At 45.9% G+C, this 18,174-nt stretch overlaps 1 protein-coding gene across 1 annotated transcript in view; it reads right to left on the bottom strand.

Moving 5' to 3' along the window:
* Positions 1-18,174, bottom strand: part of LOC126426710 (alpha-mannosidase 2) — an 813,563-nt gene that overhangs the window by 76,466 nt on the left and 718,923 nt on the right. The window contains exon 13 of the mRNA XM_050088631.1: positions 11,330-11,482. Within this exon, the coding sequence (XP_049944588.1) occupies positions 11,330-11,482 (153 nt within the window). The remainder of the gene's footprint in view (positions 1-11,329; positions 11,483-18,174) is intronic.

The raw sequence follows: 18,174 nt of genomic DNA, 5'->3' as shown, positions 1-18,174 counted from the left end.
GTCGAGTACAACATCGCAGGCGCTCCCGTCTGTGATGCAGCGTCAAGGGAAACCGCAGCCACGGTCTCCGAGCTGATAGTCCGTGCTGATGCAAACGTCGTCGAACTGTTCGTGCAGATGGTTGTTGTCTTGCAAACGTCCCCATCTGTTGACTCAGGGATCGAGACGTGGCTGCACGATCCGTTACAGCCGTGCGGATAAGATGCCTGTCATCTCGACTGCTAGTGATACGAGGCCGTTGGGATCCAGCACGGCGTTCCGTATTACCCTCCTGAACCCGCCGATTCCATATTCTGCTAACAGTCATTGGATCTCGACCAACGCGAGCAGCAATGTCGCGATACGATAAACCGCAATCGCGATAGGCTACAATCCGACCTTTATCAAAGTCCGAAACGTGATGGTACGCATTTCTCCTCCTTGCATGAGGCATCACAGCAACGTTTCACCAGCCAACGCCGGTCAACTGCTGTTTGTGTATGAGAAATCGGTTGGAAAGTTTCCTCATGTCAGCACGTTGTAGGTGTCGCCACCGGAGACAATGCTGCTCAGAAAAGCTAATCATTTGCATATCACAGCATCTTCTTCCCGTCGTTTAAATTTCGCGTGTGTAGCACGTCATCTTCGTGGTGTAGCAATTTTAATGGCCAGTAGTGTATGTAAGCTGGATGTGTAAGAATAGGGCTGTAGGGCTGACGAGAAGAAAAGTCCAGTGCAATTTTGTGAGCTCTTCTTGGGTGTCCAGAGTTGCGCGAGTCCTTGCATAATCACAGAGAAGGAATAGTTTGCGTATTTGTGGCAATGAACACACAGAAGTCATTTCTTCAGTTTCCTGACGGTAGAACACTTCACTGCAGAGTAAATTGTTCCGCGATGAGGGAGGACATCGAAGAGAATAACCCCTCTGTAAGACCATCGTTACGACTATACTGGGTGATGGCGCAGCTTCGAACTTTTTCTTCGGAGGAGAGATGGTGTCAGACCATTCCAGGGATTTAGTTTCCTGATCGAATTGACGAACCCACGTTTCATCACCTGTGACGATGTTCGACAAAAAATTGTCACAACCAGCCCCGTAATGAACAAGCAGTTCCACATAGATGGTCCTTCATTGTTCCCTATGGTCTTCTATTACGCGGTGAGGAATCCGGCGGGCAAACACATTTGAGTACAGCAACTGGTGGACGAGTGTGTCGGCACTACCTACAGAGACGTCGAGCTGAGCAGTGAAGTGTTTGACTGTGATCCGTCGGTCACCTCAAACAAGAGTGTCGGCATGTTCCAAGTCGTAATTGTAATCCGCCAGTAACCTCGAATGAAAGTGTCCGCACCTTCCGACATTACAGGACTCAGAGCTGTGTGCAGATGGCCGGCACACAGGAGATTGGACGGGTTTGCGCAACCTCGTTGCCTCGCCCAACCGCTCTACGTGCTTTTATTCACTGCCATGTCTCCGAAGATATTCTGCAAGCACCTACGAAACTCGGCGACGCTTTGGTTTTCCGCCAAACGACACACAATGACAGGTCTTAGAGAGCCTGTATACAGAGAGAGTGGCCACAGAGTGAAGTTGCCCATGATTGGTTGATTAGCTTTGGCAGAAAAATGGAGCCAAACGTGTCTCGCGCTTCCAATGTTCGCCGTGCTTTTGAGTAGAATTGAAGTTCAGAGGACTTTTGGAAACGATTAAAAGGTATTTGAATTATTGAGAGACTTGTTATGCGTTGCGCATGCATGTTCGATTTAGTTGTATATCGTTTCTCGTATGTCATTAGCGTTTGCGATCTTAAGTACGAGTTGAAATAATGAAGCGTTTTGTGATGAATTCGGTAGGCCTACATGTCTGAAGTAAACACGTTAGTAATTGTACAGTATTGTTTTTGACATCTGTAATTCGTTCTGCAGACGTTCGTAAACGATGCCAGGTTGTGCTGCATTTGGTTGTTCCAGTAGAGGCGAAGGTGGATTTCGCATGTTAGCATTTCCACGCAATGAGGAAAGACAAAAGCAGTGGGCAGTCGCAGTCAACAGGGCTGACATAAATCAAACAGCCTTGTGGAAACCAACCGAGTACTCTTATCTATGCGAAGTAAGTCGTTTTTGCTTTTTACTACATATAAAACAACTTGCAATATACATAGTTACATTTGAAAACAGACCTGTAAATTGGCTGTGTGAAAATTATTATAACACATTATTCTTATAAACAAAGGCATTTAACGAATGATTTCGCCACATTGTCTTGTGCTTTTGATTCGGTGAGTGTGTACTCCACTACTCCACTACTGGCCATTCAAAAGCCCCGCCCGCGGTTTGGCAGAAAAATGGTCGCCGTATCGTCCGGTTGGCCACTCTCTCCCTATACAGGCTCTCTAACAGGTCTCCGCTTGGAACGCCACATATTGGAAGTTCACGAAACTACAGGGACAGAAGCGGTAATATTCCACGTAGTCGCACAAGGGATCCCGCACTTTTCAACCGAAATCGGCCGAGAAAAAAAGATTTGTAGCATTACTTACCGAACGGCGCCTCGTATATCAACAGAACCAGCTCAGTCGATGGGGCGTGATCAGGGCACGTTTTCTATCACGTTTTTTAAGTCACTGAGCGGTGTGGGACAGTGATCAGTATACTAGACTTGCAGTCTACAGACGACGGTTCAAATCTTCGTCCGCGCATTCAAATATAGGGTTTTCCATGATTTTCCTACATCGCTCTGGGCAAAGCCAGGACAGTTTCTGTGGTGTCACCGCCAGACACCACACTTGCTAGGTGGTAGCCTTTAAATCGGCCGCGGTCCGTTAGTATACGTCGGACCCGCGTGTCGCCACTATCAGTGATTGCAGACCGAGCGCCGCCACACGGCAGGTCTAGAGAGACGTACTAGCACTCGCCCCAGTTGTACAGCCGACTTTGTGGCGATGGTTCACCGTCTACATACGCTCTCATTTGCCGAAGACGACAGTTTAGCATAGCCTTCAGCTACGTCATTTCCTACGACCTAGCAAGGTGCCATATTCAGTTACTATAATTCCTATCTTCAAGAACGTATTCTGAACAGATAATATTGTGAATCATGTACCTTCAAGAGCGACGTTCATCATTAATGAATTGTTGTTGATGTTGTGGTCTTCAGTACTGAGACTGCTTTGATGCAGCTCTCCACGCTACTCTATCCTGTGCAAGCTTCTTCATCTCCCAGTACCTACTGCAACCTACATCCTTCTGAATCTGCTTAGTGTATTCATCTCTAGGTCTCCCTCTACGATTTTTACCCTCCACGCTGCCCTCCAATACTAAACTGGTGATCCCTTGATGCCTCACAACGTGTCCTACCAACCGGTCCCTTCTTCTAGTCAAGTCAAGTTCTGCCACAAACTCCTCCCCAATCCTATTCAACACCTCGTCATTAGTTATGTGATCTACCCACCTAATCTTCAGCATTCTTCTGTAGCACCACATATCGAATGCTTCTATTCTCTTGTTGTCCAAACTATTTATCGTCCATGTTTCACTTCCATACATGGCTACACTCCATACAAATACTTTCAGAAACGACTTCCTGACACTTAAATCTATACTCGATGTTAACAAATTTCTCTTCTTCAGAAACGTTTCCCATGTCATTGCCAGTCTACATTTTATATTCTCTCTACTTCGACCATCATCAGTTATTTTGCTCCCCAAAGAGCAAAACTCCTTTACTACTTTAAGTGGCTCATTTCCTAATCTAATCCCCTCAGCATCACCTGACTTACTTCGACTACATTCCATTATCCTCGTTTTGCTTTTGTTGATGTTCATCTTATATCCTCCTTTCAAGACACTGTCCATTCTGTTCAACTGCTCTTTCAAGTCCTTTGCTGTCTCTGACACAATTACAATGTCATCGACGAACCTTAAAGTTTTTATTTTCCTCCATGGATTTTAATTTCTACTCCGAATTTTTCTTTTTTTCCTTTACTGCTTGCTCAATTTACAGATTGAACAACATCGGGGAGAGACTACACCACTGTCTCAATCCCTCCCCAACCACTGCCTCCCTTTCATGCCCCTCGACTCTTATAACTGCCATCTGGTTTCTGCACAAATTGTGAATAGCCTTTCGCTCCCTGGCACCTTCAGAATTTGAAAGAGAGTATTCCAGTCAACATTGTCAAAAGCTTTCTCTAAGTCTTCCAATTCTAGAAACGTAGGTTTGCCTTTTCTTAATCTAGCTTCTAAAATAAGTCACAGGGTCAGTATTGCCTCACATGTTCCCATATTTCTACGCAATACAAACTGATCTTCCGTGAGGTCGGCTTCTACCAGTTTATCCATTTGTCCGTATAGAATATGCGTTAGTATTTTGCAGCCGTGACTCATTAAACTGATAGTTCGGTAATTTTCACATCTGTCAGCACCTGCTTTCTTTGGGATTGGAATTATTATACTCTTCTTGAAGTTTGAGGGTATTTCGCCTGTCTCATACATTATGCTCACCAGATGGTAGAGTTTTGTCAGGACTGGCTCTCCCAAGGTTGTCAGTAGTTCTAATGAAATGTTGTCTACTCCCTGCGCCTTGTTTCGACTTAGGTCTTTCAGTGCTCTGTCGAACTCTGCACGCAGTATCATATCTCCCATTTCATCTTTATCTACATCCTCTTCCATTTCTAGAACAGAGCCCTCATGTACATCGCCCTTGTATAGACCCTCTATGTACTCCTTCCACCTTTCTGCTTTCCCTTCTTTGCTTAGAAGTGGGTTTCCATCTGAGCTCTTGATATTCATACAAGTCGTTCTCTTATCTCCAAAGGTCTCTCTAATTTTCCTGTAGGCATTATCTGTCTTACCCCTAGTGAGATAAGCCTCACATCCTTACATTTGTCCTCTAGCCATCCTTGCTTAGCCATTTTGCACTTCCTGTCGATATCATTTTTGAGACGTTTGTATTCCTTTTTGCCTGCTTCATTTACTGCATTTTTATACTTTCTCCTTTCGTGAATTAAATTCAATATTTCTTCTGTCACCCAAGGACTTCTGCTAGCCCTCGTGTTTTTACCTACTTGATCCTCTGCTGCCTTCACTACTTCATCCCTCAAAGCTACCCATTCTTCTTCTACTGTATTTCTTTCCCCCATTCGTGTCAGTTGTTCCCTTATGGTCTCCCAGAAACTCTGTACAACCTCTGGTTTAGTCTGATTATCCAAGTCCCATCTGCTTAAATTCCCACCTTTTTACAGTTTCTTCAGTTTTAATCCACAGTTCATAACCAGTAGATTGTGGTCAGAGTCCACATCTGCCCCTGGAAATGTCTTACAATTTAAAACCTAGTTCCTAAATCTCTGTCTCACCATTACATAATCTATCTGAAACGTTCGAGTATCTCCAGGTTTTTTCCATGTATACAACTTGCTTTCATGATTCTTGAACCAAGTGTTAGCTATGATTAAGTTGTGCTCTGTGCAAAATTCTACCAGGCGGCTTCCTCTTTCATTTCTTAACCCCAATCCATATTCACCTACTACGTTTCCTTCTCTCCCTTTTCCTACTCTCGAATTCCAGTCACCCATGACTATTAAATTTTCGTCTCCCACTAGTACCTGAATAATCTCATCATACATTTCATCAATTTTTTCATCATCTGCAGAGCTAGTTGGCATATAATCTTGTACTACTGTAGTAGGCATGGGCTTCGTGTCTATCTTGGCCACAATAATGCGTTCACTATGCTGTTTGTAGTAGCTTACCCGTACTCCTATTGTTCTATTCATTATTAATGCTACTCCTGCATTACCCCTATTTGATTTTGTATTTATAACCCTGTATTCGCCTGACCAAAAGTCTTGTTCCTCCTGCCACCGAACTTCACTAATTGCCACTATATCGAACTTAAACCTATCCATTTCCCTTTTTAAATTTTCTAGTCTACCAGCCCGATTAAGGGATCTGACATTCCACGCTCCGATCCGTAGAAAGCCAGTTTTCTTTCTCCTGATAACGACGTCCTCCTGAGTAGTCCCCGCCCGGAGATCCGAATGGGGGACTATTTTACCTCCGGAATATTTTACCCAAGAAGACGCCATGATCATTTAACCATACAGTAAAGCTGCATGCCCTCGGGAAAAATTACGGCCATAGTTTCCCCTTGGTTTCAGCCGTTTGCAGTACCAGCACAGCAAGGTTAAAGTTAAGTATGAAACTAATTACGTCCGCTTTTTGAATTCTCATTCCTTGTCATGTTCCAGACCTCACGTCAGTATAATTCTTCCCTCCTCACGCCAGCTTGCGTGAGCTAAAACGCGTGCACACGTAACACGGTGTTAGCTCTTCTGCTAACGCAAAAGTTTCCTTCGCTATCCTTGAAAAATTCCCACTTTGTGCTCCATCTCGGATAACCTCGACGTGGAAGGGGCGTTAAACACTAGCCTTCCATTGTTCCTTTTCTTATGTCCGGCAAGCGGCGTGTCTTTGAATCTGCCTGAAGCAACAGCACGTTTCTCCCAATGAAGTAGGGGCGCTTTAAGAGGGGAGCCTCGACAAAGAGGTGTCTAAATGCATTCACTTGCTCTGTCGCTGTATGCTGTACGCAGCCACACACACGCCACTAATAGAGGCTCACCATTTTTCTGGGAGGTGAAGCTGGGACCAATTTTGTAACTGTGAGAGGTGGCATGAGCCCACTCTCATATTTCTATCTTACTCTGAGTAATTCGATTTTCCTCTCTGATGCATGCGGTGAAAATTTGCTATTCCTTCACACGCGGACTTCCCACGCAGCGTCTCTCGTCACCCGGGTGGTCTGGTGACAGGCGACTTCTCCTGAGCTTGAAAGGGTTAAGCCGACGGGTGTGAGGGAGTCGAGTGGATGCTTTCCAGATGCCGACATTGTCATAAGAGCGGCCGCGACAAGCCCACAGGTGCCTGACGGAGCGGCTGGACTAGAGATTCTGTTACTTCGCAGAAACGTAGTGAAAACACTTTCTGGCGGGCTACCAGCAAGGCGTGGGAATGACTTGTGTTCCCAGGCAGTCTTGGCGGGCAAATTCCCGCGTTTTCTGCAAAATCGTAACTGTGATTGGCTTGCTCAGGGCATACCTCCGTTGTTGTTGTTGTGGTCTTCAGTCCTGAGACTGGTTTGATGCAGCTCTCCATGCTACTCTATCCTGTGCAAGCTTCTTCATCTCCCAGTACCTACTGCAACCTACATCCTTCTGAATCTGCTTAGTGTATTCATCTCTTGGTCTCCCTCCGTAGCAAAATCGGCGCTAAATTGGCGCCAAGAATCTCCATTGGTGGAAAGGTAGTGCTTCGGCAATAGAGTGGAATTTTCAGCCGGTTTTCGAGTTGCTGATTGGCACGTTTAACCACGGCCACTGTGATGGGGGCGGTAATGTTCTGTGTTCGGTTTCTACTGGTGCTCTTGGAAGGTTAGAGCCTCGCCTTTCGGTCGGAGTAGGTTACAAGACTGAGCTCTCGCTGCTGTGGACAACGTGCCACCCGTTGGCTGTCTAATATACTTTCATTCAGTTGTACCTGTTTGACGAAGTTGCTGAAGTTCCGACTTCAACGTGACTTTCCGAGTACAGTTGGCAATTGAGCGTTCTGCGTACAAGCGGCCTATGTTGTCCGTCTTGAGCAGTTTTGGCTAAAGTTGACTGTATCGGAGCTACTGTGTGACTTCGCTTGTTAAAATCAATCACTGTACCGTCAGTGATTGTGTGGCAAGCCTTCTTCATCGCCCTCAAGGCGCATTTGTATTGATAGGAAGTCTTTAGTCTGGAACAACCAGATCAGAATAATTTGTTTCGGGCTATACTCGCGACATTATTATCACCACGACGGGATGTCGAAGCAACCAGCCATCGCTTCCGGTACGCCAGATCGTGTCCTTGCAGTTAAGAAGACAGCTTGGTAATGCTTGTCTGCAGCACCGGCAGATTAGGGAATTTGTACTGTGACAGTCAGAGCTCAGCAGATCGCGCCTGTTCCCGACTTTTCTTACGTGGTTCTGTCTTGGATATTCATTGTCTGAGTTCTCACTACTGTAGCAGCAATTAATGTTGGGTTGGCTGGGTGTTTCTCGTAAGATCTGAGTTGCAAGGGATTGGCTCCACATACCACTTCGTCATAAATGTCACTATCTAGTTTATGGACAACTTCACCTTTACAGTATTTATTGGAGTATCCATTTTGACGTATTGTAAATGTTTCATGTGTTTTGTTTATTATTTTGAGTTTAGTCATAATAAATCATATTGTTATTTTGGACACAACTTTCATTCTGTTAAGGGGAGCCAGAGGTGCCTATGCTGCCCATGTTAAAATCACTAAGTTTGAGGAACATTTATGAATAAACTACCAACTAGAAAAATTTGAATTTTTTTTTACATATAGAGTGGTTTAGTATTGCAGTTATGACAGAGGGATTTTGGAGTATCTTTTCTAGTTTCCTTCCAATTATTTTGTTATTAATGACCCAATTTTTTTTTACAAATAATTGCTTTATAATTAAACTGAAATGAAACTACTGAACATATTGCCAAATGGCTGTGTTCCAATGTAAGTTTGACCACTAGGAGTGCAGTATAAAAATTTCATCTCTCTAGCTTGAGTGGATTTTGAGAAAATGTTCCTTATATTCGAAAAATTCTAATTTATGGGAAATGGCTATCAAAGTTTCTTAATACATTCCTGCACTATAGGATGGATTATCAGGGTCTTCTTCTTCATCCTCCAAAAGCTTCCTCTTCTGTGTTCTTTTCTGGCCTGTTGATCCATCATACTTCTTCATATGCCTTTCTCTTCTTTCTGCTCCTCTTATCCTTTCTCTGTCAATATTTCTTAGTGCTCGTACAGTGTTCACCCCAGCTGTAAATCCTAATGCCTTCAGAACTTCACACTTCACACTGTTCCCTTGGTTGTAGGTTGCTATTGCATCTATACATTGCATCATAAATGCCAAAGTGCAGTGTTTTTATGCTTACAAACACCCTTTTAGGAATCACTTTCCAAATCAAATTGTTTACGCTCTCATTAGGATTCTGCGTCTTTCCGTGTAGACATTTGTGTAACAACTCTGGCTGTGCTAAGTCATGAAAAATTGGTTTTATTGCATTTATCACAGCTGCTGGCAAACCATGTTTGTGATCATAGTCCTTTTTTGCATTATATTTGCACCAGGAATCTTTTGGGCACAGGCTGTGTTGAGGGTATTCATTGGAAGAGGCAGTATGAAGGAACAATGCCCACACTGCTTTTTGCATGTCACTAACATTACTAGTGTTTTGCCTTATAGCATACCCATAGTATCTCTGTAGACGTTCAATCACCTCATCAGTAAGCCTGCCTCTCCCTCCTATTGTCTTTCCATCACTGAGCTTACTTGAACCCAAAGTTTGTTTGAGCCTTCGAAGCCGTGCCCCCATACGCTTTTGCACATTCCCAATGCATTCCAACTTTTCAACTACAAATTCATTTCCATATGGTTTCAGTTCCTCTATAGTCTTGAAACCTTTGGAGTCACCATCCCCAAGGTAGTATTTGTACCTAACGTTGTATCTGGGATCTGAACATTCAAAAATTTGTTTCACTCCATCCACTTCCATTGCTCCACTTGATCCACTAAAATTTGCCTCACAGGTTCCACTGTGCTCTCCTTTGATTTTATTTTTGCACCTACAATGTTTTGATAATATTTCAACATCTATCACTTTTGCACTATCAGCACAAGTAGCAGTTACAACCCCATTCAGGGATTTATGACCCCTCTTTAGCCAGGAACCATCTAATGCCACTACCAAATCCCTAGAACCACCGTTCATTTCTACAGATTCCTCCACTGCTTCCTTCATGGTTTTCAAAGCCACAGCTTCAACAGAGGATCCTACCAGTTCACAGTAGTACCCAAATTTGCTTGGAGGCGATGGCAAGTTCATAATACCACAAAACAGTTTACCAGCAGCAGACCCTTTTCCTATGGATCGAAGACCATACACAAGTCGAACATTCACATCAAACACTCTAGATCGTCCATTTTCACCAAAGAGACTGGCATGTGAATTGTAGAAAGTCACTTGATACTTGCAACATGCACAGATTATCTTCATCTCACAAGCTAAACCAAAGTGCTTTGTTATCTCTAGTCCCACTCCTACACTTGAACGAACACTTTCTTTCAGCACAGAAGATAATAATCCAATATTCAGTACTTCGTTAATATCATCACTGTCACTAACATATTCACGAAATCTGTCACTTCCACCAGTCAGCTTCTTGCTAGAAGATGTCACAGGGCTATGGCCGGCCATGTGTTGCTTAGCAGAAGATCGCACTGTTTCAGTAATTGTAGTATTGCAACTTGGTATTAGTGTTAATTTTCTTTTCCCTACATTCTTCCTCTTCTTATATACACGGTTACTAAAACGTGGCATCGTAACCAGAACAACGCTTTACACAAGAAGTATAATACTACCAACAACAGGCGCAACACTGAACTAATTCGAAACGGTAAACAGCAAAAAGACGATGTTCCGCGCTCTTAGCGCTTCATTTGTCACAGAAAACAATGTAGCCAACCCTTGCACACTCGCTGTATGCGTAACATAAGGCGCTGTATGCGTAACAGGCCGAGAAAATCCCAAGCAGTTCGGCAGGAAGTCACGAGAGGGTGTTAGATGCATTCAGCGGCCGCCCATTTCCTCTGCAGGCGTGGGGGAAAATGGTAATAACTCCACTTCTAGGGCGAGTACAACAATAATTCAAAGTTTACATTAAAGAGGAATGTTCCAATTAATTTTCGGTAGCAAAAAAAAAAAAAAAAATCGTAATTTTTTGGATTTGACGACCTCCAGATCCCCTTAATCGGTAGATCATTTCTCACTACGTTACTGAAACTTTCCTTTATTTAATTAATTTCTATCAAATTAAATTATTGCATTTGCAAAAACAGACATAATGTCTTATGGGATAACAGCAATCAGTGATTTTATAATGTTACTTAAAATCCGTCTTGATTGCAAATTTTTTTATTCATATGACCGGATTTGCAAAAAAAAAAAAAAAAAAAAAAAAAAAATTGCAATCAAGACGGATTTTAAGTAACATTATAAATTATTGCAGGTGGCAAACTCTTTTCTACTCCACTTGCAGGGTCGATTACAGCCAGTTCGCGTTTCTTCTTAATCCATGTGGAACAGCAAAAGTCGGAGTTAGAATAAGGGGTGCTTAGAGCATCATTTTCATATGAAGATTCCAGGAGAATTTAGTGTTAAATGCACTGCTAGCCCCGGCACCTCGCAACTGCTCACTCCTGGTAACGCACCAGTGGCGAGTAGGCCGGCTGACTCACCTCGGCGAGCGGTCCCGCGGCGTGGTAGATGCGAGCCGTGTGGTCGATGAGCGAGGGCGGCCGAGAGACGGTGCGCAGCTCCGAGGCGATGGGCCCCGACGTGATCACGATCAGCGGCGGCCCGTTCTCGCCCTCCTCCCCCTGGCCCAGGATCTGGAAGCAGCCGACAGCACAGTATACAGACAGGGCTCCAGCCAACACACACACACACACTGATGAGCCAAAACATTATCACTACCTGCTTAATAGCTTGTTTGTCCGCCTTTAGAACGAAATACAGTAATGGAAATACACTCCTGGAAATGGAAAAAAGAACACATTGACACCGGTGTGTCAGATCCACCATACTTGCTCCGGACACTGCGAGAGGGCTGTACAAGCAATGATCACACGCACGGCACAGCGGACACACCAGGAACCGCGGTGTTGGCCGTCGAATGGCGCTAGCTGCGCAGCATTTGTGCACCGCCGCCGTCAGTGTCAGCCAGTTTGCCGTGGCATACGGAGCTCCATCGCAGTCTTTAACACTGGTAGCATGCCGCGACAAGCGTGGACGTGAACCGTATGTGCAGTTGACGGACTTTGAGCGAGGGCGTATAGTGGGCATGCGGGAGGCCGGGTGGACGTACCGCCGAATTGCTCAACACGTGGGGCGTGAGGTCTCCACAGTACATCGATGTTGTCGCCAGTAGTCGGCGGAAGGTGCACGTGCCCGTCGACCTGGGACCGGACCGCAGCGACGCACGGATGCACGCCAAGACCGTAGGATCCTACGCAGTGCCGTAGGGGACCGCACCGCCACTTCCCAGCAAATTAGGGACACTGTTGCTCCTGGGATATCGGCGAGGACCATTCGCAACCGTCTCCATGAAGCTGGGCTACGGTCCCGCACACCGTTAGGCCGTCTTCCGCTCACGCCCCAACATCGTGCAGCCCGCCTCCAGTGGTGTCGCGACAGGCGTGAATGGAGGGACGAATGGAGACGTGTCGTCTTCAGCGATGAGAGTCGCTTCTGCCTTGGTGCCAATGATGGTCGTATGCGTGTTTGGCGCCGTGCAGGTGAGCGCCACAATCAGGACTGCATGCGACCGAGGCACACAGGGCCAACACCCGGCATCATGGTGTGGGGAGCGATCTCCTACACTGGCCGTACACCACTGGTGATCGTCGAGGGGACACTGAATAGTGCACGGTACATCCAAACCGTCATCGAACCCATCGTTCTACCATTCCTAGACCGGCAAGGGAACTTGCTGTTCCAACAGGACAATGCACGTCTGCATGTATCCCGTGCCACCCAACGTGCTCTGGAAGGTGTACGTCAACTACCCTGGCCAGCAAGATCTCCGGATCTGTCCCCCATTGAGCATGTTTGGGACTGGATGAAGCGTCGTCTCACGCGGTCTGCACGTCCAGCACGAACGCTGGTCCAACTGAGGCGCCAGGTGGAAATGCATGGCAAGCCGTTCCACAGGACTACATCCAGCATCTCTACGATCGTCTCCATGGGAGAATAGCAGCCTGCATTGCTGCGAAAGGTGGATATACACTGTACTAGTGCCGACATTGTGCATGCTCTGCTGCCTGTGTCTATGTGCCTGTGGTTCTGTCAGTGTGATCATGTGATGTATCTGACCCCAGGAATGTGTCAATAAAGTTTCCCCTTCCTGGGACAATGAATTCACGGTGTTCTTATTTCAATTTCCAGGAGTGTAAGTCCACAGAAGCTTACAACAAGAGAGACCAGAATGCTACTAAGAATTATCAAGAAAAACCCGAAAACGAAAGAGTCGGCACTATCCGCATATGTACATGACCACTCCCGAAAGGACATCACTCCAAGGGCAGTTCGTACCATCCTCAATCGCTCGGGCTACAGAGCCAGGGTCCCGACACGGAAGCCCCACATCAGGAAAAAGAACAGGAAGTGGCGGATGGAATTCGCGAAACAGCATGTATCCGAGACAGCAGACTTCTGGGATGCTGCATTGTTTAGTGATGAAAGCAAATTTAATATTGTGCACAATAATGGTAGGATCTTGGTCTGGAGAAGACCGAATACAGACCTCGATCGAAACCAAGTTCAACCTACGGTGGACCACGGAGGTGGTGGAGTGATGCTATGGGGCTGTGGGTCAGCCTCCGGTGACGGAAAATTAGTGTTTGTGGAAGGTACCGTGGACAGATGTGTGTATATGAACATTTTCAAACAGAACTTACAACAGAGTGTTGACGCCTTGGGTCTTCCTAGAAATTACTACTTCCAACAGGACAATGATCCCAAACATACGGCGCAAATTGTCCAGCTGTGGTTGCTCTACAACACTCCACACACTCTTGAAACACCAGATCAGAGTCCGGACCTAAATCCCATCCAACAGTTGTGGAGTGAGCTGGAAACACAAGTGAGAAAACACTGCATCCGTAGCAAGGCCTCTTTGAAAGGGGCTCTCCTTCGAGAATGGGACGCTATCACGTCGGAAACTACAAGAAAATTGGTCCATTCCGTGCCACGGAGGTTGCGAGAAGTAATACATCGGAAGGGTATGCATACGAAGTATTAAACATGTTCTGGCTTTGTTGGAAGTGTCATTTTTTGTTGGTGTATGAATACTTAATTCCCAGCGCAGTAGAGAAGTTAGCAGACGTTTTTGTATTTTGTTTTGTAAAGGCTTGTTCATTCTCGTTCTATATACCAGCATAGCTCCATTGGCAACTGGTAAATGTGTATAGTGCATATGCAATTAGTGTTTTTGGTTTCCTATCGTCAATAAAGGCAGTTCACTTTTCCATGCTCTAGTGTATGAATCAACATCGCAGCGCGTCAGCAATCGTTGGCTAATATATTAAAAAAACTAAAAACTCCGCCTCGATTGCGAAAAAAGCACCTAGTGTTAAGTGATAACCCAGGTTTCGGCGTAGATAACTACACCTTCTTCAGAACACCAATAAAACCCACAAGTGCCTAAGAAGACCTTTGTCAATGATTAAAAGAACACCATACCTACACATTTATAAACGAAAAAGGAAAGGAAACACAAACAGTACATATGTACAAAGTCAAAACCACTACTTAATGGTGTACGCTCCACCTCACACCGGCCTATGTTCGATGGGCCATGACCCGCCATAACTGCAGCTACAAACGGTCGCTCACTTACAAGCCCGACCCGCTATCTATGCACATGCGCAAGACAAGGGAAGTTACTTGAAAGCGCATGCGCATACGAATACGAGAAAGTTTATACATGGGTCGGGGCTAAATAGCCCGTACATTCCCAACCGTGGATCAACGTATATCAAAAAATGAAATGAATAGAACAAGAGACGAGCTAAATAGGAGATGAAACCTAAAAATAACCGCACACGGTTGCTTATGCTATTAGTAGCACTTGGTCATTGAGGATGTTGTCTTTAACATATTGCAGATGCTTAAAGATCTGCATTTCTTCCAAAACATCCGGTTTTAAGCCCTTAACCTCGGCATGAAGTAACTCGATATTAACTGGAGGGCTCGGCGCATGAGCCGTTTGCACAAGGTGTTAAGCACAAGTAGAGCCCTTTCAGTACCGTCTCCGCTTTTAGTAGGGATATGCTCTTTATACCTGAGACCCAGAGCTCGCCCGGTTGCCCGATGTAAAATTTTGGACAATCCGCGAATGTAATTTTATATATTCCTAATTGGGAAAGTTTATCGCTATTACTACGCAAGGAGTGAATTAAATCCCTATGTAAACTACTATTAGTAGAATATGCGACTCTGAAACTTTCCCAATCAGGATGCCTGTCACCTTGACTGCTAGTGATACGAGGCCGTTGGGATCCAGCATGGCGTTCCGTATCACCCTCCTGCACCAACCGATTCCATATTCTGCTAACAGTCATTGGATCTCGACCAACGCGAGCAGCAATGTCGCAATACGATAAACCGCAATCGCGATAGGCTACAATCCGACCATTATCAAAGTCGGATACGCGATGGTGCACATTTCTCCTCCTTACACGAGGCATCGCAACAACGTTTCACCAGGCAACGCCGGTCGACTGCTGTTTGTGTATGAGAAATCGGTTGGAAACTTCCCCCATGTCAGCACGTTGTAGGTGTCGCCACCGGCGCCAACCATGTGTGAATGCTCTGAAAAGCTAATAATTTGCATATCACAGCATCTTCTTCCTGTCTATTAAATTTCGCGTTTGTAGCACGTCATCTTCGTGGTGTAGCAATTTTAATGGCAGTAGTGTATATTACTTGTATAACAGCGACTGTGGAAAAGAGGCTTAAAAACGAAAAAGACAACATGTAAAAATAAAGGTATTTCAGACTTCGTGAAACACGAATGTGAATCAATTACATACAAGTGGTAAGGCAAGGGATAGCGATTTGCACACATACAGATGGCGTTAGTACCGCATACTCAAGGTATAAAAGGGCAGTGAATTGGCTGAGTGTTCAACGGCGGACGTGCGCCGCCGTCAGCCCCCGTCCACCTTCTCCAGTTTGCCGATGACACCGCCTTCCTTGCCCTTGCCCCCACCCTCCAGCGCTCCCAACACCTTCTCCAATCCCATCTTGACCGGTTCACCGCTTGGTGCAACCAGTGGTTGCTCAAGGTCAATCCCTCCAAAACCCAGGCGATCATTGTAGGCAAAACCACCCCTTCCTTCCGCCTCCTTGATTTCTATCTCACCGTCTATGGCCGTCCTATCGCCCTCACTCCCACCCTTAAGTACCTTGGCATCACCCTCGACCGTCGCCTCTCCTGGACTCCCCACCTCCGGACAATCCAAGCCAAGGCACGCTCCCGACTCAGTTTCCTCAAGCTCCTCTCTGGCCGTACGTGGGGTCTGGACCCCTCCACCATCCTCCACACCTATAAATCCCTCATCCACCCTATCCTTTGTTATGCCCATCCGGCATGGATCTCCGCCCCCCCCCCCTACCTTTTATAAATCCCTCCAAATCCTTGAACGTCATGCTCTCCGCCTCGCCTATCGCATCCGTCTCCCCTCCCCCACGCGGATCCTATATGATCTCATCCCCTTCCCCCACCTCCTCCTTTTCCTTGAAAGGATACGGATCCTGTACACCCCCCGTAAACTCGATCCTCCTCACCCGCTCGTCTTCCCGATCCTCTCCCACCCCCGCCCACTGCCGCGCCTGTATTCGCATGTCCCACCCGGTCTCCATCTCTCCACCCTCCTTACCCTCTCCCAAGGTGGCTTTCGCCAGCTCCCCCTCCCTGATGATGTCCTCCTCCCCTGCATCTACCCCTACTATCAACTTTGGTCCTCCCCTCCCACCTCCTGTGTCCTTTCCTTTAGGCACCCTCCCTCCCTCCCTTCCCTTCCCTTCCCTTCTCTTTCCTTTCCCCCCTCCCTCCTCCCCTCTCCCCCAGGCTTCCCCTCCCACTTCCTCCCTCCCCCTCTCTCCTTTGCCCATGGCATCTCTGCTCTCCCCTCTCCCATTCCCCTACCCCTTCCTCCTCCTCCACCTCCTCTCTTGGCAGGTCCCCGGACACGTACACGCTCAGTGAACATTCGCGCGCCGGAGATCATCGCCGTCAGTGTTTCGTGTGTGTGCCTTCGTTTGTGTGTAGTGTTGTTCGCCGTCACGCCACCACCGTTCACGTGCCGTCGCCATCATCCATGTTATGTGCACCGTGTCGCCTCGTGTTAGTGATGTTTCTCGTCCAGCGTGAACGGCTCCATGTTTTTTCGATTTTTAGTGTCTACATTTTTTGCCCACCGTTTTTACTGTCTACTCTGTGCTACCTTTATGTACTACTTGTTGTCAAACTCAAGGCTGAAGAGCGGCGTATTGTGCTGCTGACAGCCCGCCTTTGTATAAGGTGTTTAAAATCACAATAAAGAAAAAAAAAAGCTGAGTTGTCATAAGTAGTCAGGTGATTCATCTCAAAAGGCTTCTATGCCAGTGGAAGTTGAAAAAAAAAATAAAAAAACAGCGTACAGTTTTCTTTTTTGGGAAAGCAAATGAAAGTGCCATTAATGAATAATTTCATAGTCAGCGCCAAGCATTCACAGCGGGACACAAAGATATTGGGCATCTTTGGTCGAAATTCAAAGATATTATCCACCATGTGCTAGAGAAGTATGTGCCTAGCAAAAGTATAGGGGAGGGAAAGGATCCACCGTGGTACAACAAACATATTAGGAAGTTGCTGAGAAAGCAGAGAATTTTGCAAAATCGTTTCAAACGTAGTCAATGTCCCGCTGACAAACAGAAATTATGCGAAATGAAAGCAGCTGTCAAAACGTCAATGAGAAAGTCTTTTAACGAATTTGAAAGCAGTATTTTATCTGCAGATTCTAAAAATAACTCCAAACAATTTTGGTCGTACATAAAATCTATGAACGCTACAAATAATTCAATACCTTCTCTTGCTGAAAGTGGTTCAAATGGCTCTGAGCACTATGGGACTTAACTTCTAAGGTCATCAGTCCCCTAGAACTTAGAACTACTTAAAACCTAACTAACCTAAGGACATCATACACATCCATGCCCGAGGCAGGATTCGAACCTGCGACCGTAGCGGTCGCGCAGCGCCAGACTGTAGCGCCTAGAACCGCACGGCCACCCCGACCGGCTTCTCTTGCTGACAGTACGGGTAATGTAACTGATGATGATAACCAAAAGGCCGAAATTCTAAACATAGCTTTCAAAAACTCGTTTACGGTAGAGGACTACAGCACCATTCCCCCTTTCAGTTATCGAACAAACGCAAGGATGTCTGACATAGTGTTTAGTGTATCTGGGATTGTAAAACAGTTAAGATCCTTAGACGCCAGGAAGGCATCTGGCCCAGACGATATCCCCGTAAGATTTT

The sequence above is a fragment of the Schistocerca serialis genome, chromosome 11 (assembly GCF_023864345.2).
Source record: "Schistocerca serialis cubense isolate TAMUIC-IGC-003099 chromosome 11, iqSchSeri2.2, whole genome shotgun sequence".
In the NCBI taxonomy this organism is placed as follows: domain Eukaryota; kingdom Metazoa; phylum Arthropoda; class Insecta; order Orthoptera; family Acrididae; genus Schistocerca; species Schistocerca serialis.
Note: the sequence above shows the minus strand (reverse complement) of the source record. Positions and strands in the feature narration are given on the sequence as shown.